Below are 20,834 nucleotides of genomic sequence, written 5' to 3'. Positions count from 1 at the left end.
CTACTTGCATTCAAAACATTAGGAACACCCGCTCTTCTGAGGTTGATCATAGCTTTCACTTGTTAAATCCACTTCAGTGTAGACCAGTTCAAACATTTGTAAGCCTTGAGACAGCTGTGTGTGCCATTCTGAGTAAATGGGCAGGACAAAAGTGCCTTCACACTCCGTTTCCCACCACCCAAAGGAAATCCAGCCAACATGGGCTAGCATAGCCCATGCTGTTCTGAGAGCAAAATGGGGGCTGCCACTCAATATTAGGAAGATGTTCGGTGTGATGAAATAACAAGCCTATTTGAACACGTTAAATCATGTTTAATTATACAAATAATGAAGTATATGTTATCTTGTAATCCAGGAGGATAACTGCATAAGAATCAACAGAAATAAGACCAATGACAATAATTAAAAAGCTTCACAGCCATTCCTGTTCACTTTATGAAAGCGACATCTGGGATCTTTCCATGAGCCTGAGGAGAAACAGTAGAAGTTGTTTTTACTATCTGAAGCCTAAAAGGGTCCATAACATTCGAGGTAAAACAAAATTCTGTCAACTAAAGCAACACACATTGCTCCCTTAGATAATTTACTAGGATAAAGATTTGAATCTAGGAATGTTTAGAGTAAAATAAGGAGTTATTTACCTTGAGGTCTGTGAAGACCTGCCCTGCTCGGTTGAAATCCCACTCATTGTCCTGTAGGCACCTGATATACATTGATAAAGTAGGTTAGAACCAATATGAATGCAACATTACACCCACAAAACCCTGTACATAAAAAAACAAAGCAACGCGACAATAGGGGACAGTGTTAAAATCGAATGCAAAGTAAGTGTTTCCCACTTACTTCTGGGACCATTCAAGATTCATGCCGGACTTGAGTGAGAAGGCAGAGAGCATCTCTTGCTGGGGGGCTGAGAGGGTGGGGACAGGACTGCTGGATGGGGTGGGGGCAGGTGCCACAAAGGCCCGGCGGATCTCCTCAGTCGTAGCATTGCGCACAAACAGCTCGTCATTCACTATGCAAAGACTTTTGAAACGAGAGGAATACATGAGGTATTTTTTTCCCCATTAGTATCAACATTTTTATCGAGATCAAGACAAAGTACATATCTGGCTGAGTTTTGGCTAGCTGTAGGGCCTACCTTGTCCCTCCAGCTGGCACTGTGACAAACACCCGACAGAAAGCTCTCACAGAGTCGCGGGATTTACCTTCAACTGGCGTGACAGAAGGAGAACGCAACATACATGGTTCATGACTTTTTGGGGAATGAAAATGTGGGAAACAAAACAAACTACATACGTTAACCAAGTTAGAAAAGTTGAACAAACATACCTTCCTTGAACACTCCAGTGACCGTGAACGACAGTAATGTGTTCTACAGGAGTAGGAGAGGGACAGGAGATCAAGGATGGTCATGGGCTTTGAATGTGAATTGATGGTTATAAAAGTATTCCACTCACGGTGAAGGTGTTGACGTCCACAATTAGAGATGCAGTGTCATGCTGCGTTTTGGGCAGTTCGCTCAGGAAAGCCACCACATTCAGACGAGTGTGCTTCAGTAAGCGGAATCGTGTGGCTGAAAGAACAAAGGTTTTCAAATAATTTAGTTTGTGTATATAAGCGAACACAATCATGGTGACTTTCACTACCAACAGGTTTACTACATTTGCAAGAGATGACATCATGACAACCATCACTTCTGAAAACTGAAGTAGCGATTCAGAAGCACGAGACTCACTGGGATCCTTGAGCTTTTTCAGGTTGCGACTGTCTTTATGGTAATCGCCAAGACTGCACCTAGACACAAAGGGAGACAGTGACCAACTGACTACCTTAGAAACAGGTGACAAATCGGTGATACTGAGTGACTCAAATCAAATGTTATTTGTCACATGCGCCGAATTCAACAGGTGAAACCTTAGTGAAATGCTTACTTACCTTAACCAACAATGCAGTTAACACTTATTTAATAGTATTTACTAAAATAAACCAAAATAAATAAATAGAAAAATAAATCATTAAGGAGCAACAATAAAACAGTAGCGTGGCGAAATACAGGGCCTACCGGTACAGTCAATGTGCGGGGGGCACCGGTTTGTGAAGGTAATATCTACATGTAGGTAGAGGTCAAGTGACTGCATGGATAATAAACAGAGTAGCAGCAGTGTAAAAATGGGGGTGGGGTTGGGACAAAGAAAAATGCCTGGGTAGTCATTTGACTTGCTGTTCAGGAGTCTTATGGCTTGGGGGTAGAAGCTGTTAAGAAGCCTTTTGGACCAAGAATTGGTACCGCTTGCCGTGCGGTAGCAGAGAGAACCGTATGACTAGGGAGGCTGCAGTCTTCTGCAATTTTTTGTGGCCTTCCTCTGACACCACCTGGTATAGAGGTCCTGGATGGCAGCAAGCTTGGCCCCAGTGATGTATTGGGCCGTACACACTACCCTCTGTAGTGCCTTGCAGTCAGAGGCCGAGCAGTTGCCATACCAGGCAGTGATGCAACCAGTCAGGATGCTCTCGATGGTGCAGCTGTAGAACTTTTTGAGAATCTGAGGACCCATGCCAAATCTTTTCAGTCTCCTGAAGGGGAATAGGCGTTGTCGTGCCCTCTTTACGACTGTCTTGGTGTGTTTGGACCATGATAGTTTGTTGGTGATGTGGACACAGAGGAACTTGAAGCTATCAATCTGCTCCACTGCAGCCCCATTGATGAGAATGGGGACGTGCGCGGTTCCCCTTTTTCTGTAGTTCACAATCATCCCCTTTGTCTTGATCCCGGTGAAGGAGTTTGTTATCCTGGCACTGACCTCCCTATAGGCTGTTTCATCGTTGTCGGTGATCAGGCCTACCTTGTGTCGTCAGCAAACTTAATGGTGTTGGAGTCGTGCTTGGCCATGCAGTCATGGGTGAACAGGGAGTACAGGAGGGGACTGAGCACACACCCCTGAGGGGCCCCTGTGTTGAGGATCAGCGTGGCAGATGTGTTGTTACCTACCCTTACCACCTGGGGGCAGCCCATCAGGAAGTCCAGGATACAGTTGCAGAGGGAGTGGTTTAGTCCCATAGTTCTTAGCTAATTGATGAGCTTTGAGGGCACTATGGTGTTGAACCCTGAGCTGCAGTCAATGAGCATTCTCACATAGGTGTTCCTTTTGTTCAGGTGAGAAAGGGCAGTGTGAAGTGCAAGAGAGATTGCATAATCTGTGGATCTGTTGGGGCGGTATACAAATTGGGGTGGGTCTAGGGTTTCTGGGATAATGGTGTTTATGTGAGCCATGACCAGCCTTTCCAAGCACTTCATGGCTACATACGTGAATGCTACGGGTCGGTAGTCATTTAAGCAGGTTACCTTGGTGTTCTTGGGCACAGGGACAATGGTGGTCTTCTTGAAACATGTTGGTATTACAGACTCGGTCAGGGACAGGTTGAAAATGTCAGTGAAGACACTTGCCAGTTGGTCAGCGCCTGCTCTGAGTACACGTCCTGGTAATCCGTCTGGCCCTGCGGCCTCGTGAATGTTTAAAGGTCTTACTCACATCGGCTACGAAGAGCGTGATCACACAGTCGTCCTGAACAGCTAATGCTCTCATGCATGCTTCAGTGTTGCTTGCATCAAAGTTCTTTAGCTCACCTGGTAGGCTCGTGTCATTGGGCAGCTCATGGCTGTGCTTCCCTTGGTAGTCCGTAATAGTTTGCAAGCCCTGCCACATCCAACAAGCATCTGAGCCAGTGTAGTACAATTCAATCTTAGTTCTGTATTGATGCTTTAACCGTTTGATGGTTCGTCGGAGGGCATAGTGGGATACGAAAAAGCTACGAAAAATATAGATGGAAACACTTTCGGTAAATAGTGTGGTTTACAGCTTATCATGAGATACTTTTCATCAGGCGTGCAAAACCTTGACATTTTCTTAAAATTAGATTTTGTGCACCAGCTGTTATTTATAAATAGACACAGACTGCCACACTTGGTCTTAATGGAGGCAGCTGTTCTATCTTGCCGATGGACCGAAAACCCCGCCAGCTGTATGTTATCCATGTCGTCTTTCATGCATGACTCTGTGAAACATAAGATATTACAGTTTTTAATGTCCCGTTGGTAGGATAGTTTAGATCGGAGCTCATCCATTTTGTTACCCGATGATTGCACGTTGGCTAATAGGACTGATGGTAGAGGGGGATTACTCACTCACCCCGACCTACATCCCCGATATCTCTGTCTCTTCTTCATGTGAATGATGTGGATTTGGGCCTTGTCGGGGTGTCTTGAAGTAAACCCTTCTCGTCCAACTCGTTAAAGAAAAAAATCATGGTCCAGTACAAGGTGAGTAATCACTGTCCTGATATCCAGATGCTCTTTTCAGTCATAAGTGACGGTGGCAGAAACATTATGTACAAAATAAGTTCAAATTAACGCAAAAACCCCCCACACAATAGCACATTGGTTAGGAGCCAGTAAAACGCTAGCCATCTCCCCCGGCGCCATCTTTAATTTTTTTTGTTGACACTTTATTTTAAACCGTTTATGCATGCGGCTGGAGACAGGGAACATTAATAACTAGCCAAGGGGTACCTGGAGGGGTTCTGCATGGTGAAGGGCATGCTCAAGGAGAAGGTTGCTCCATCGTGGTAGGCATCTAACAAAGGCTGTCTGTCTCCGGAGTCATACACACTGTAGTATCTGGGGGAAAAAGTTGTTCTTTAAAAACTTACATCATAAGAAACACACAACAACTTACATTTCCAATCAGTACAGATATTGATCTGCTTTGATAGATACTGTGTCTTATTTTAAAAAAAAGAAGAAGTTTTTTAAAATCATGCTGCATTTTTGTTTTAAACAAAAACAAAGGTGTGTTGTAGTGCATCAGAGCATTTTGGGTTCCGGCTTAGTTGAGATTTGCAAAGGATACATGCGGTAAAGAGGTTAATGGAACGCCGGATTGGCTCACATTTAACAAATCTGATCTAACAAAGTGGATATTTGTCAAATCTGTCATGATTGATGTATTGTAACAGGCCCACAATGTGGTTACTACAGTCTGATTTGGATATATTTGGCTGTTTTCACTGCATAACATTTAGAAGTTGTCCCTTTTCAGGGTTTAGAAATTACTGCTAAAATGTTAACTTCCATTTGTATAAGCTGGTAGCATAGCTAGTGTAAGAATATTTTGAAGATAAATACACAACGCAGAGGACGATAGGTCAATAGAGGACTAAAAGTCAATATAGTACTAACGATCAATGGAAATAACGTTTTTTTCTGTAATAGGGGATTAATGATCAATGGGTTAGAGACATGGGAGGGATTTCAGTCCGGGACTCATAGCTACATGCAAGTTCTCATTGGTCCAACTTGTTTATACATTGAGCCTGAAATAGGATGCTTTGGGGTCTGTGCTATTGAATAGTAACATCAACTGCTAACACTAGCATACATAAATCAGTGGTGATGTTCAAAGTAGTCTTTAACTGTAATGCAGTTGATTGGTGACGATGACATGAACATGTATAGGGGTTGGCATCCATACAAGCATTATATGATGATTTCTATATCAACATTGTGTGAAATACACATAAACAATAGCCTAAATGTAGGATAATTTTGCTGGGGGGCAATGAGGTCATTCGTAATCTTTACACCAAGAGTCTCCTTGGCATTTCCATTGTTTTGGTTGAGTTCCATTGACCTCTTTACCGCATCTATAACAGTGTGTAGTGTTTGTATGTATTTGTTCAGTAATGTGTATGCATTTGTGTCCGTGGATTCAACATAAAACTCACTGTTGTAGGAAGCCAACGATGGGAGTCTTGATCTCTTCAGAGCAGAAGTAGCTGGGCTGTGACAGCAGTCGAAGGGTGAGAATTTAAAAGAAAACACTCCTGTTTTGACACACGGTTACATGCAAAGCCCCTAAATGAGAACCAATGGTGTGCATGTATTACCTTGCAAGGTGGAAGGGCGGCAGGAGTCACCTCCACATCAAAGACTATGGGCGGGGGGAGATCCTGACCGTCCTAGTGAGAGTTAGAGAGGTCAGGAAGAGAAGACAAAGATGACCAATTGAAGAGATGTAAATTCTTCACAAATACAATAATAATAATATCCAAAACGAGTTGAATAAACAATTGTTGAAATCCTAAAAGCGTTTGATTGAATCCTTACCAGTTTGAGAAGCCTGGGGAACCTCTCTCTCACCTCGCTGTCCGACATTCACAAAAACACAGAAGATAAGAGACAGAAGTTAGTGCTGATTATAAATAGACAGAGTCATCCCCCTAAACACTATTTCAACCACAAACACATATACAGTGGCGAGAACAAGTATTTGATAACCTGCAAAATTGGCAGTGTTTCCTACTTACAAAGCATATAGAGGTCTGTAATTTTTATCATAGGTACACTTCAACTGTGAGAGACGGAATCTAAAACAAAACCCAGAAAATCACATTGTATGATTTTTAAGTAATTAATTTGCATTTTATCACATGACATAAGTATTTGATACATCAGAAAAGCAGAACTTAATATTTGGTACAGAAACATTTGTTTGCAATTAGAGATCATACGTTTCCTGTAGTTCTTGACCAGGTTTGCACACACTGCAGCAGGGATTTTGGCCCACTCCTCCATACAGACCTTCTACAGATCCTTCAGGTTTCGGGGCTGTCGCTGGGCAATACGGACTTTCAGCTCCCTCCAAAGATTTTCGATTGGGTTCAGGTCTGGAGACTGGCTAGGCCACTCCAGGACCTTGAGATGCTTCTTACGGAGCCACTCCTTAGTTTCCCTGGCTGTGTGTTTCGGGTCGTTGTCATGCTGGAAGACCCAGCCATGACCCATCTTCAATGCTCTTACTGAGGGAAGGAGGTTGTTGGCCAAGATCTCGCGATACATGGCCCCATCCATCCTCCCCTCAATACGGTGCAGTCGTCCTGTCCCCTTTGCAGAAAAGCATCCCCAAAGAATTATGTTTCCACCTCCATGCTTCACGGTTGGGATGGTGTTCTTGGGGTTGTACTCATGCTCATCTTCTTCCTCCTAACACGGCGAGTGGAGTTTAGACCAACAAGCTCTATTTTTGTCTCATCAGACCACATGACCTTCTCCCATTTCTCCACTGGATCATCCAGATGGTCATTGGCAAACTTCAGACGGGCCTGGACATGCGCTGGCTTGAGCAGGGGGACCTTGCGTGTGCTGCAGGATTTTAATCCATGACGGCGTAGTGTATTACCAATGGTTTTCTTTGAGACTGTGGTCCCAGCTCTCTTCAGGTCATTGACCAGGTCCTGCCGTGTAGTTCTGGGCTGATCCCTCACCTTCCTCATGATCACTGATGCCCCACGAGGTGAGATCTTGCATGGAGTCCCAGACCGAGGGTGATTGACCGCCATCTTGAACTTCTTCCATTTTCTAATAATTGCACCAACAGTTGTTGCCTTCTCACCAAGCTGCTTGCCTATTGTCCTGTAGCCCATCCCAGCCTTGTGCAGGTCTACAATTTTATCCCTGATGTCCTTACACAGCTCCCTAGTCTTGGCCATTGTGGAGAGGTTGGAGTCTGTTTGATTGAGTGTGTGGACAGGTGTATTTTATACAGGTTCAGAGTTCAAACAGGTGCAGTTAATACAGGTAATGAGTGGAGAACAGGATAGCTTCTTAAAGAAAAACTAACAGGTCTGTGAGAGACGGAATTCTTACTGGTTGGTAGGTGATCAAATACTTATGTCATGCAATAAAATGCAAATTAATTACTTAAAAATCATACAATGTGATTTTCTGGATTTTTGTTTTAGATTCCATCTCTCACAGTTGAAGTGTACTTATGATAAAAATCACAGACCTCTACATGCTTTGTAAGTAGGAAAACCTGCAAAAATCGGCAGTGTATCAAATACTTGTTCTCTCCACTGGGCGGCAGGGTAGCCTAGTGGTTAGAGCGTTGGACTAGTAACTGGAAGGTTGCAAGTTCAAATCCCCGAGCTGACAAGGTACAAATCTGTCGTTCTGCCCCTGAACAGGCAGTTAACCCACTGTTCCTAGGCCGTCATTGAAAATAAGAATTTGTTCTTAACTGACTTGCCTAGTTAAATAAAGGTAAAAATATATATTTTTAAAAGTATATGCTCATGCACTCACAGCCTCACCCATGGATAAGGATCTCTCATAGCCACCCAAATGTTTATATAATCCCTGTCCATACAGTTAACTGAAATGAGGGGCGGAACTAGGCAGTAAACACCAACATGGACTTGATTCATCATTATAACCGCATATATTGGTTTGAACTGATTGTTCAGAATAGAACACACCCATTCCTGAACATGACATTGTCAGCTCTGCATATCAGTGGAGAGGTTCTCAATGTTACAACGACACATCCTCTTGAACTAATATGAACGGTACAATACAGATAAACCAATACCAAATCAATCTATGACGACAGCCCCTTTATTTATGTATTTTTTTGTGTACTTTTTACCCCAATTTCGTGATATCCAATTGGTAGTTACAGTCTTGTCCCATCACTTCAACTCCCATGCGGACTCGGGAGAGGCGAAGGTCGAGAGCCATGAGTCCTCCGAAACACAACCCTGCCAAGCCACACTGCTTCTTGACACACTGCTCGCTTAACCCGGAAGCCAGCCGCACCAATGTGTTGGAGGAAACACTGTACACCTGGCGACCGTGTCAGCATGCATGCGCCCAGAAGCCACAAGGAGTCGCTAGAGCGCGATGGGACAAGGACATCCCAGCCGGCCAAACCCTCCCCTAACCCGGACGATGCTTGGCCAATTGTGTGCCGCCTCATGGGTCTCCCGGTCGCGGCCGGCAGCGACACAGCCCGGGATCGAACCTGGATCTGTAGTGACGCATCTAGCACTGATCAGTGCCTTAAACCGCTGTGCCACTCGGTGGGCCTCGGCCCCCTTTCCTGTGGCAATGTACTCACCCCTTTGTGATGATACTCACCGTCCCCCCCTACACGCCGAAACACACGTTGTCTTGGAAGGGGTGTGAACGTTGGTTGTGAGCGCCCCATACCAACAAGAGACAAATCAGTGCTTTTCACACGTATAGGGGAGTGGCCTGGTGATTGGGAGGGGCCCGTGGTGTGACCAATGTACTTGGTAGAGACCACAAGAGTGAGATTATGGTCAAACCACTCAAATGTTGCATGTTTGAGGTGTCTGACACACACATGTCACAGGACCAAGAGACAGTGAAATGGAATCTAAAGACTGTAGAGGAGGTGATGGAGACTGTTGGAGATGAAAGATTGACATGAATCATGGGTATACACGAGGGGGTTAATCCATTACATTAAGGCTAGTTAAAGTTACACCATGTCGTTTCAGGTAGAAAGGGAAGAGGGAAAACTTATGGTAACATAGAAAAGACAGGCATGCTCGATCAAACCAAAACAGCAAAGAGGAGTTCACAAAAAGCTTTGATAGAAGATGCAATTCCACTAGGGTGATTGAGTGGTATGTTAGCCAGCCTTAAGGAATAGAAAATGTGTTATTTGAAGAGACCATGCAAAGCATCCCCTTCAGATGAAGAAAAGACAAATAGAAAAGAAAAGAAACAGAAAGAGCTGGGCCCTGAGCGCCACTACAGATCACTACAGGAGGAACCTCTGTTGCTAGCATTGATTAATGCAAGAATGATACTGCATATATCTTACACAACATTTTTGGTGCCACAAATAAATACAATTTTGGACCCCACTTCAACTTTAACATTTTGGGGGTGGTTAAACAAATAGGGCATCCAAGCCCTATTAAACAAACATTTTTCTTTTTAGGGAAACATGTTGAGAGGGATATCTGAGGAAGGACCAAACGAGTCATAAACTTTATCAGTGACCATTCTGAGGTGACTGCATGTGTTTATGACCACAGAATAAACATTAAGTGTTGTATCCTTAACCGGAAATCAACTTAATATTAGAAATCCCACTAATTGAGGGTCTCTTGATACATCTTTGTGTCCCTCGTTCTCAAAGCCTCTCCTTCACTCCAGCTGTTACATTCTGAGATGTGTCTACCAACTTGTGGCACAAACAAGCCTTGAAGGCATGTTAGATTTAAGGGAATTATGAGAAAGCTTGTATTTGGGGACTCTGCATGGCTTTTTGGAAACCTCTCTCCCGCACCAACCCCAGGCCTGTAGCGCAAATCTTTGTTCTTTACTTCAATGTCTTCTTCGTTCAGCATATACTGTACGTATCAAAGTGCATACGTACGTAGGTATGATGTGGCCAGATGCACGACTGTGCCTGTCTTAGGTTGTCCCGGTATCAAAGGTGGGATCTTACCCGTCATTGGCTAACCAGCCCTCTTCACTGGCCACATTTCATGACCCATATAGGGGAGGATGAGAGGATGTACCAACACCATGTTCCCATATGAATCTTAAATATATAAACACACACACTATATGCCATTTGGTAGATGCTTTGATCCAAAGCGACTTACAGGCTTGCATTCATACATTTTACGTATGGGTGGTCCCGGGAATCAAACTCACTACCCTGGAGTTACAAGCGTCATGCTCTATCACCTGAGCTACAAAAGGATTCCTTTCCAAAATGCCATTTTAGTGATCCAAGTTCTTCCCAAAGTATGAGTCTCATTCACAATGCTGTGGTCAGTATTATCCATGCCAAGTTATGTATGCTAGAGGTAGTGGCTCTTGAAATTTAAATTGTCAGGATTTTGTTAAAAACATTAATACAGGGGTGCCTGTAGGGGGCACAGGTCCATCTTCACGGTAGAAAACAAATGGAGGAAAGATCAGCTGCTGAGTTTCAGAGAGGGAAAGCGTGAGATCAGTTGAGACAGACAACAAAAAGAGAGTACCCAGACAGACAGTTAAACCTGCATCTAGAAGGGGGCAGGGGTGTAGAAATAATTGAAATGATAGCCATTTTCCTCAACTAAAACCATCAAATCAAAATGTATTTGTCACATACACATGGTTAGCAGATGTTAATGCGAGTGTAGTGAAATGCTTGTGCATGCGTTTGTTGGCTGGTTAATATTGAGCTATATAGTATGAAGAGGTTCATGGTTTGATCATGTCAACATGGCATGCACCTAAAATAAAAAGAATCATAAACGTGGCTTTACATTTGAACTGAGGTGCAGCCCCACAAGCATCGAGTAGGCTATTTGTGCGATTTCAACACTTGCCCAAGAACAGATAATGTCAAGTCTTAACAACTTAATCACCACCTATGTTATTGTAGTAATGTGAGAGGGCTCAGTGAGACTCTCTGATAGCATGGTGATCAACTAGTCACTCCGGTTCCTTCGAAGTTGAGCGTTGTGCTGCTATTCAGTAGTACCAGACCAAACATGTCCTTCCTGGCTCATATAATCCATAAACAACATGTGATATCCCACAGAGTAGGGCTTTCCTGAATACAGTCAAGTTACCCCCTGAAATACAGGGAATAGAATGAACTATCCCCCCTCCCAGCCATCTCACAATACACTGTCAACAGCCTACCATTACCCACCCAGCCAACGATCTCACAACACACTGTCAACAGCCTACCATTACCCACCCAGTCATCCTGAGCACATCACACCGTCAACAGCCTACCATTACCCACCCAGTCATCCTGAGCACATCACACCGTCAACAGCCTACCATTACCCACCCAGCCATCCTGAGCACATCACACCGTCAACAGCCTACCATTACCCACCCAGCCATCCTGAGCACATCACACCGTCAACAGCCTACCATTACCCACCCAGCAGTCCTGAGCACAGACTGACCTGATGTATGAAGCCTGGTCCTTGAAATAGTCACAAAGGGGGTTCCTCTCCAGCCATAACTCCACCAGCTTAAGACCCTTGATCCTGTCCAGCTCGCGCTCTGTCTTTAACTGGAATGATGGCAGGAAAAGAACATCCAATAAAACACCCAGGTGTTACTCACAAGAACAGACACCGAGAGAAAACTCCTAGTCCCAGTCAATTGACTAAATGAATTATGTGGATAACTGAAAAGTAAGAGGAGACTTTGTGCAGTCCCAGTAAAGGTCAGTGCTGGGGTTAGGTCCCGTTGAGCCACAACCAGACCCAGTCTCCTCACCTCGTTATGAGAAAGGTTGAGTGTCTTCAGGTTGGGAACCTTGTTGACCAGCTCTGACAGGTCATCCAGCCTAAATAGCTTGTTGTTGCTAAGGTTCAGACAAACAAGCTGTGGAAGGAAAGGAGAAGGGATAAGTGGAGAGGAAGGCATCCATATTCTTTCATTATTCAGCTACAAGGACTGACCACATCCATACCTCTGGAATATTCTCCTCAATTATCTTAATAACAGCACGCATGGAGTTCTTTCTGTTCAAAGTCACATCAATGTTCTGGGACACCAGGTCTGTGGAAATCAGGGAAGTATAGGAGTGTTGGATGGCACTACCAGAATACAGGTCGTATAACGCAAATACAACATTGAAAAACGTTTGATGTGACTAATTGCTCTTGCCGTGTACCTGGGTCTATCCGGATGTTGTTCAAGTCCAGCGCTTGTTGAGAGCCATCAAAACGTTTAGCCATGCATTGCTAATGATGGAAAGACAGTTTTACGCATTCAGCCCTTACACCTCTCTATACATGAAACTAAATAATGAATGTTGCACTATTATCATTAGCGGGTACTTGAAAGAATAGGAGGCATTACTACGTAGAGTTGAAGGAAAGAAAAAAGTAATAACCTTGCTGATGGCTCTAATATCAATACAATAATGTTATTTAAACAATCACTCCTCCTATTCAAGAGCTGGTCTCCTCATCTTACCTTCAGGTGCTCCAGATCAGCTGGCTTTAGTTCAGACTGAAGAAAGGAGGGTGGAGGACAGGGATTCATCAGTACAGTCACCTGGACAAGATGGAGGATGGAGGAGTGAATGACATGTTTTTTAATGACTATCCCCAGGGGGAAATGGTTATGTCCTAGAATTTCTATTGAAAGCCCTTTACGAGGCCCTAATCATTAACCACAGCCTTACCGTGACCCCTTCTCAAGGTCCTATTTATTGATGGTCCTATCCTTATTGATTGCCATCAAACTTAACTACTTCTGCTGGCGTTATTAATGTGTTCATGTCTGGTGTCCAGTCTGCCAGAAATATCCCGCCTAACACCATTTGATAAAACCACCAGAGGTCGGTTTTGTGGAGAAAAAAAAAATAGTACCTTGTAGCCCTCTTTGTCTGTGATCTTCCGTGATACCTTAAACAAGGCATTCGCAGTCGTGGAATCATCAATAAAGAACTCTGCTCGGTTTCCCTCTACGTGGTACTTTAGAAAACAGAGGTGAAAAAAGAGAATGCCAATAAAATGAAGCTATTTCAGGGGAATGAAACTAAGCCCAGTGTTTCCCCTATAATTTATTTCAGCAGTGGTGGCAGAGGTAAATAAAACATTTATTTTGTATATATTTTTTTAGTTGCAGTGGAGTCACAGCTGCTAAATGTATAAAGGGGAAACACTGCTCAGTCTATTTCTGGATTAGATTGACTAACAAAAAGAGCCCCTAGACAGCAGTCACTTACATGTACTGGGGTGAAGGGCATGGAGCAGATATTCTGCAGTGCTGTTATCAGCCAGTCTTTGTCGTATTTCTTTCCATAGGGGACCTGCAAGAGACACAATTTAGCATTGACTAAGTACAATCCAATCAATGACAGTTTAGTGAATCTGTAAAGCTACCCTATTATTTTACAATGTGGACTCACAGACATCTTGAACCAGTTCTTGCGGCCACCTCCACCTCCATCCCCTCCTTTGTTATTCCCACGACCCCTGTGACCTCCACCACCACCTCTGCGGCCCCGGTCAAATCGGTCGTCCCCACGCCGATTTGGTCTTCCATAAGGGTTACTAGCAGGGGAAAAAACACGAGGGTGGATAAAGGATAACTTCTAAGATCAAACCTAAAAACATGTTCAGTGAAATAGTCTGTCTTCAGCCTGACTCACAATCTGTGTTGGGAGGATCCATCTTGGGAGTTGCTGTCCGCCATTGCCACATCTCCATCCTCATCGTCGAATCGCGCTCTGGGTCCCGGGCCGCCGCCGCCTCTTTGGCTACCACGATGTCTTGGTCTTGGCCCTACTGGCCCCTGGTCACTATACATAGGGGCCCTGAAAGGCCCTCTGCCTTTACGGTTGCGAACCTTTTGTCCTCCAACTCGGTCATCGTGATCTGATGGACAAAGAGTCACTATAGTAAGCTATAGTAAAATAACATCAAATGCATTTAAAAATGTAAGCTGTGAATTCCTGAAATATATTATCTTGTTGTAGTTCACCAAGTTATGTTGCTACTGTGTGACTGACATGCAGGCACACACACACGATTGATAGCATGAGAAACCCATATTTTCAATTGGCATTAGACGGTAATTCATGTCCATGAAATAAGCCATCATGTGCATATATCAGCAAATTAATTCCTTCATTTTACCTAAAGTATGATCACTTATCTGAGAAGCTACAAAAAATATCTGAAAATCTGTTCGAGGGTCTCCTCCACACCAAAGTTTTTTGTTGCTTTGAAAATTGACCACCAGTGGGAATTTACATAAAACTATCAATATCATAAAACAATAACATAAAACATTGATTAGCTTAGAATAAAAACATATGGCCATAACAACCAGATTAATTGGTTAAAACATTAAACAGTAGAACATAAAGTTTTTTATTGTAATTCAAAGATGGAAGGGGGCGTAATGGGTATGTGGGCTTAAAGGGTACACTACCCTAATCTGCACAGCCGGTAATACACGTCACCTAGCAACCGTTTTTTATACATAAAATAATTCCCTTGCGCAACAAGAAGTTGCCCCCATTCCTCCTTCTAATTGGGTAAGTATTGCAACATTTTGGTTGTCTGAGCGAGGGAAATGCTGTAAATTAAGAGGACTATGTATTTAGAAAGATGAGATGTTGAGGATTATAATAAATACTGCTTTGATCTCATACAAGCAAGCCAAACACCTGCGAGTCCAAATGTGCACTTCACATTTCCATATCATAAATAGTGACAACATTTATAATTACTATGTTTGATGTACAGTTACAAGATGACATGGTGTCATACCCTGGGTTGATCTGAACAAAATGAGCCTGTGTGTTTGTCTATTGTGAAGACAATTTGCCATGGCACACGCAACTGAATGCACTCAAGACCACTTTCTATGTGCACCAAAATCATGATCCGTTTCCCTGAATTGTATTGTGAAAACCTAACACTGTAATATAGTATTTTATAACTTACAGTTGAAGTCGGAAGTTTACATAAACTTAGGTTGGAGTCATTAAAACTTGTTTTTCAACCACTCCACAAATTTCTTGTTAACAAACTATAGTTTTGGCAAGTCGGTTAGGACTAGAGGTTATGATTATGATTTTTCAACGCCGATACCGATTATTGGAGGACCAAAAAAAGCCGATACCGATTAAATCGTACAATTTATTTATTTATTTGTAATATTTATTTGTTATTTGTAATGACAATTACAACAATACTGAATTAACACTTATTTTAACATAATATAATAATACATCAATAAAATCAATTTAGCCTCAAATAAATAATGAATCATGTTCAATTTGGTTTAAATAATGCAAAACAAAGTGTCGGAGAAGAAAGTAAGATGTGCCATGTAAAAAAACTAACGTTTCAGTTCCTTGCTCAGAACATGAGAACATATGAAAGCTGGTGGTTCCTTTTAACATGAGTCTTCAATATTCCCAGGTAAGAAGTTTTAGGTTGTAGTTATTATAGGACTATTTCTCTCTATACCATTTGTATTTCATATACCTTTGACTATTGGATGTTCTTATAGGCACTATAGTACTGCCAGTGTAACAGTATAGCTTCCGTCCTTTTCCTCGCCCCTACCTGTGCTCGAACCAGGGACACATCGACAACAGCCACCCTCGAAGCACCGTTACCCATAGCTCCACAAAAGCAGAGCAAGGGGAACTACTTCAAGGTCTCAGAGCGAGTGACGTCACCGATTGAAACGTTATTAGCGCGCACCCCGCTAACTAGCTAGCCATTTCACATCAGTTACACCAGCCTAATCTCGGGTGTTGATAGGCTTGAAGTCATAAACAGCTCAATGTTTGAAGCACAGCGAAGAGCTGCTGGCAAATGCACAAAAGTGCTATTTGAATGAATGCTTAGGAGCCTGCTGCTGCATACCACCGCACAGTCTGACTGCTCTATTAAATATCAAATCAGACTTAATTATAACATAATAACACAAAGAAATACGAGCCTTAGGTGATTAATATGGTCAAATCCAGAAACTATCATTTCAAAAACAAAATGTTGATACTTTCAGTGAAATACGGAACCGTTCTGTATTTTATCTAACTGGTGGCATCCCTAAGTCTAAATATTGCTGTTACATTGCACAACCGTCAATGTTATGTCATAATTATGTACAATTCTGGCAAATTAATTACGGTCTTTGTTCGGAAGAAATGGTCTTCACATAGTTCGCAACGAGCCAGGCAGCCCAAACTGCCTCATATACCCTGACTTTGCTTGCACGGAACGCTAGAGAAGTGACACAGTTTCCCTAGTTAAAAGAAATTAATGTCAGCAGGCAAAATTAACTAAATATGCAGGTTTAAAAATACATACTTGTGTATTGATTTTAAAGAAAGGCGATGTTTATGGTTAGGTACACATTGGTGCAACGACAGTGCTTTTTCGCAAATGCGCTTGTTAAATCATCAAGTAGGCTGTGATTTGATGAGAAATTAACTGGCACCGTACCAATTATATGCAACGCAGGACAAGCTAGATAAACTAGTAATATCATCCACCATGTGTAGTTAACTAGTGATTATGTAAGATTAATTGTTTTTTATAAGATAAGTTTAATGGTAGCTAGCAACTTATTTTGGCTTATTGCTGCACTCGCGTAACAGGTAGTCAGCCTGCCACGCAGGCTCCTCGTGCGATGTAATCGGCCACAATCGGTGTCCAAAAATGCAGATTACCAATTGTTATGAAAACTTGAAATCGGCCCTAATTAATCGGCCATTCGGATTAATCGGTCGACCTCTAGTTAGGACATCTACATGACAATTAATTTTTCCAACTGTTTACAGACAGATATCACTTATAATTCACTGTATCACAATTCAAGTGGGTCAGAAGTTTACATATACTAAGTTGACTGTGCCTTTAAAACAGCTTGGAAAATTTCAGAAAATTATGTCATGGCTTTAGAAGCTTCCGATAGGCTAATTGACATCATTTGAGTCAATTGGAGGTGTACCTGTGGATGTAGTTCAAGGCCTACCTTCAAACTCAGTGCTTGACATGGGAAAATCAAAAGAAATCAGCCAAGACTTCAGAAAAACAATTGTAGACCTCCACAAGTCTGGTTCATCATTGGGATCAATTTCCAAACGCCTGAAGGTACCACGTTCATCTGTACAAACAATAGTACGCAAGTATAAACACCATGGGATCACGCAGCCGTCATACCGCTCAGGAAGGAGACGCGTTCTGTCTCCTAGAGATGAATGTACTTTTGTGTGAAAAGTGCAAATCAATCTCAGAACAACAGCAACAGGGTCTTGTGAAGATACTTGAGGAAACACATATAAAAGTATCTATATCCACAGTAAAACGAGTCCTATATCGACATAACCTGAAAGGCCACTCAGCAAGGAAGAAGCCACTGCTCCAAAACCACCATAAAAAAGCCAGACTACGGTTTGCAACTGCACGTGGGGACAAATATCATACTTTTTGGAGAAATGTCCTCTGGTCTGATGAAACAAAAATATAACGGTTTGGCTATAATGATCATCGTTATGTTTGGAGTAAAAATGGGGAGGCTTGCAAGCCGAAGAACACCATTCCAACCGTGAAGCACGGGGGTGGCAGCATCATGCAGGAGGGACTGGTGCACTACACAAAATAAATGGCTCATGAGGAAGCAAAATTATGTGGATTTATTGACGCAACGTCTCAAGACATCAGTCAGGAAGTTAAAGCTTGGTCGCAAATGGGTCTTCCAAATGGACAATGACCCCAAGCATACTTCCAAAGTTGTGGCAAAATGGCTTAAGGACAACAAAGTCAAGGTATTGGAGTGGCCATCACAAAGCCCTGACCTCAATCCTGTAGAAAATTTGTGGGCATAACTGAAAAAGTGTGTGCGAGCAAGGACGCCAAGAAACATGACTCAGTAACACCAGCTCTGTCAGGAGGAATGGGCCAAAATTCACCCAACTTACTGTGGGAAGCTTGTGGAAAGCTACCCGAAATGTTTGACCCAAGTTCAACAATTTAAAGCCAATGCTACAAAATACTAATTTAGTGTATGTACACTTCTGACCCACTGGGAATGTGATGAAAGAAATAAGCTCAAATAAATCACTCTTTACTATTATTCTGACATTTCACATTCTTAAAATAAAGTTGTGATCCTAACTGACCTAAGACAGGGAATTTTAACTAGGATTAAATGTCAGGAATTGTGAAAAACTGACTTTAAATGTATTTGGCTAAGGTGTATGTAAACTTCCGACTTCAACTGTAGCTAATCATGGTGCCAATAGAACAAGCTTTCAAATGAAGAAGCTTTCATAACACCGAGATTGCGATTTATAACAGACCGTTTTTGGATTGCGCAAACAGTAATTGTGGGGGGGGGGGGGGGGGGGGGGAGTACATACTTGAAGACATGAGCCAGTTAGTGCTCTCACTCAAACCCTTGTCACTTTGTTGTCTTTTGTTGCAACTACCCCACATTTTCCAGGAATATTCTAATGTTACTGAATGTATCCAGAATATTTTCAGATTTATCGATCAACAAATGTGGCAAAAAGTACAGTAACTGTGAAACACAAATGCAACAGTGTAATGTCTGGATTCAGTCATGTCAGGTGAACTGTTGTGTCCTCCCTCACCTTTAGTCTAATAATTTTCTAATAATCTCCAAACGGTTCCCTTTCAATTGCTACCATGGTCATTCATTTCATATTTCTTCTGTAAGAAACATTTCAATTTAGCCTTATCCATATATGCCAATTCCCATGTGCGTAAAGGGTTAATAAAACACAATTTTCCACCACCACTTTCAGACAATTCCTGGATGTTGCGCACTGCGTTAAGCCAATCAGGTTGCAGCAGTCTGTTATTTACCCCTGGCTGAACATAGTATGCAATATCAGGAAGTACTATATCATTAGTCCCTCTTTCATGGTGGTGGGAAAATTGTGTTTTATTAAAGGGGCAATCTGCAGTTGTTTCTGAATTAATTAAATGTACCCATTAAATCTTGAAAAATATGACATACATGCCCCATTGGCCTAGTGGTTAGAGCGTTGGACTAGTAACCAAAAGGTTTTAAGATCGAATCCCCGAGCTGACGAGGTATAAATCTGTCGTTCTGCCCCTACAAGGCAGTTAACCCACCGTTCCTAGGCCGTCAATGAAAATAAGAATCTGTTCTTCACCGACTTGTCTAGTTAAATAAAAGGGTAAATCAATTTTTAAAACTGTCGTACCCCATCACAATAAGCTTTTTTCACTCCAATGTAAACAAACACTATATAGCCTCAAAACGTGGTTAAAACCATCAACTTGACGCTTGATCATTCCTTGTCTATGAATTTAAGAGTAGTTACATTTCTCCAGCCCTATCCCTCAGGTGTTTATTAATTTATTTATGGGCCTTCGTGGTGTGGAATCGCCCAATTCTCGCTGTACTACGCAGACACGTTTTCGGCCAAATTTCAATGTTGTGATGTAGCTAGAGCGCTAGTTGTGAAATTACTCAACATTGATGTTGGCTACAGTAACTAGTTACCTACGTCTATAACACAGGTGATGTTAGCCAACTAGGTGTGTTGTCATATAAAAATGTATCTGCACACGCACCATGGTCCTGAGTAAAACAATGCGCTAACGTTACATATAAAGGTTCTAGCTAACTAGCTTCTAAAGTTTAACCACAGCTAGCTAATTACTTTATATTGCTAGCTACCTACCAAGCTAAATCATTTATAGGTAGTGTCAACTCCTAGTTATCCAATTCAGAACACATGTCGTATTACGAAAGAAAAATAGCTGGCAAAGAATAAAATTGTTGTTTACAGGTAGCTAGTTAGCTACGTTCGTTAACGATAGCTAGCTAACATCAACGTACCGTTATAACGTGAATCGTCGGCTGTTGACATAGTCAGGAACCGAACACCCACGTAACTCCAATAATAGTGGGTATTGTTAGTTCTATATGTACAGCAAATGTGCGTTTATCGTCCGTGAATAGTTAGCAAAGACATTCGCTTTGTTCGTAACATGCAATGTAGCTTTACGGCCCCGCCGTCTGAGCATGTGCAATGGTTTCGAACTCGCTTTGCTCACGACCCTCTGGTAATGACCTCATGGACACTTATTTCTCAAACGTGAAAAAACAGTTCTCACACATTATGATATATTTCTTAAATGTACGTATTATTTGTTTGTGTGTGGTCCTCTGATGTTGGATCTCAACATCTCAAAAAAAAGTGTTTTGTTCCATAGTAGGCCAACAAATCAACGTGTAATAAAGCGTCCCAGAGTATGAATGCTGACCTAGGATCAGTTTGGCATTTTAGATGATAGTGAATTGACAATGGGTACCTGGTCCTAGATCAGCACCCCTACTCTGAGACGCTTTATAAGTGCGGACCCTGGTCCCAGATCTGTTTGTGCTCTTGACAACTCCATCGTTCATCGTAAAGCCAACATTTTTTTGAAAAGAGTAGTCAACAGTTTACATTATG

At 42.3% G+C, this 20,834-nt stretch overlaps 1 protein-coding gene across 1 annotated transcript; it reads right to left on the bottom strand.

The window, feature by feature from the left end:
• Positions 1-291: 291 nt before the first annotated feature.
• On the bottom strand, positions 292-20,447 carry LOC110509974 (nuclear RNA export factor 1). The gene is made up of 21 exons (XM_021591227.2): positions 20,216-20,447; positions 14,004-14,229; positions 13,761-13,905; positions 13,578-13,661; positions 13,219-13,323; positions 12,821-12,901; positions 12,516-12,585; positions 12,312-12,400; positions 12,116-12,223; positions 11,797-11,906; positions 6,167-6,203; positions 5,947-6,018; positions 5,785-5,840; positions 4,571-4,678; positions 1,739-1,797; positions 1,461-1,576; positions 1,333-1,375; positions 1,142-1,214; positions 844-1,026; positions 642-702; positions 292-467 (listed from the first exon to the last, which is right to left on the bottom strand). Exons 1-21 carry the CDS (start codon positions 20,244-20,246, stop codon positions 429-431), a joined length of 1,896 nt encoding a protein of 631 aa, XP_021446902.1. The 5' UTR covers positions 20,247-20,447; the 3' UTR covers positions 292-428.
• Positions 20,448-20,834: the final 387 nt, after the last annotated feature.

Source organism: Oncorhynchus mykiss, chromosome Y, assembly GCF_013265735.2.
Source record: "Oncorhynchus mykiss isolate Arlee chromosome Y, USDA_OmykA_1.1, whole genome shotgun sequence".
In the NCBI taxonomy this organism is placed as follows: Eukaryota; Metazoa; Chordata; class Actinopteri; order Salmoniformes; family Salmonidae; genus Oncorhynchus; species Oncorhynchus mykiss.
Note: the sequence above shows the minus strand (reverse complement) of the source record. Positions and strands in the feature narration are given on the sequence as shown.

What these genes read in the sequence shown, in the direction of transcription:
- LOC110509974 (XM_021591227.2), bottom strand. Translation starts at nt 20,246, where the DNA reads ATGTCAACAGCCGACGATTCACGTTATAACG. An exon ending in GAAAAAGCTCAAGGATCCCA is followed by an intron (nt 1,577 to 1,738) that starts GTGAGTCTCGTG and finishes TTGTTCTTTCAG; the next exon opens with CCACACGATTCCGCTTACTG. An exon ending in AGGTCTTCACAGACCTCAAG is followed by an intron (nt 468 to 641) that starts GTAAATAACTCC and finishes GTTTCTCCTCAG; the next exon opens with GCTCATGGAAAGATCCCAGA.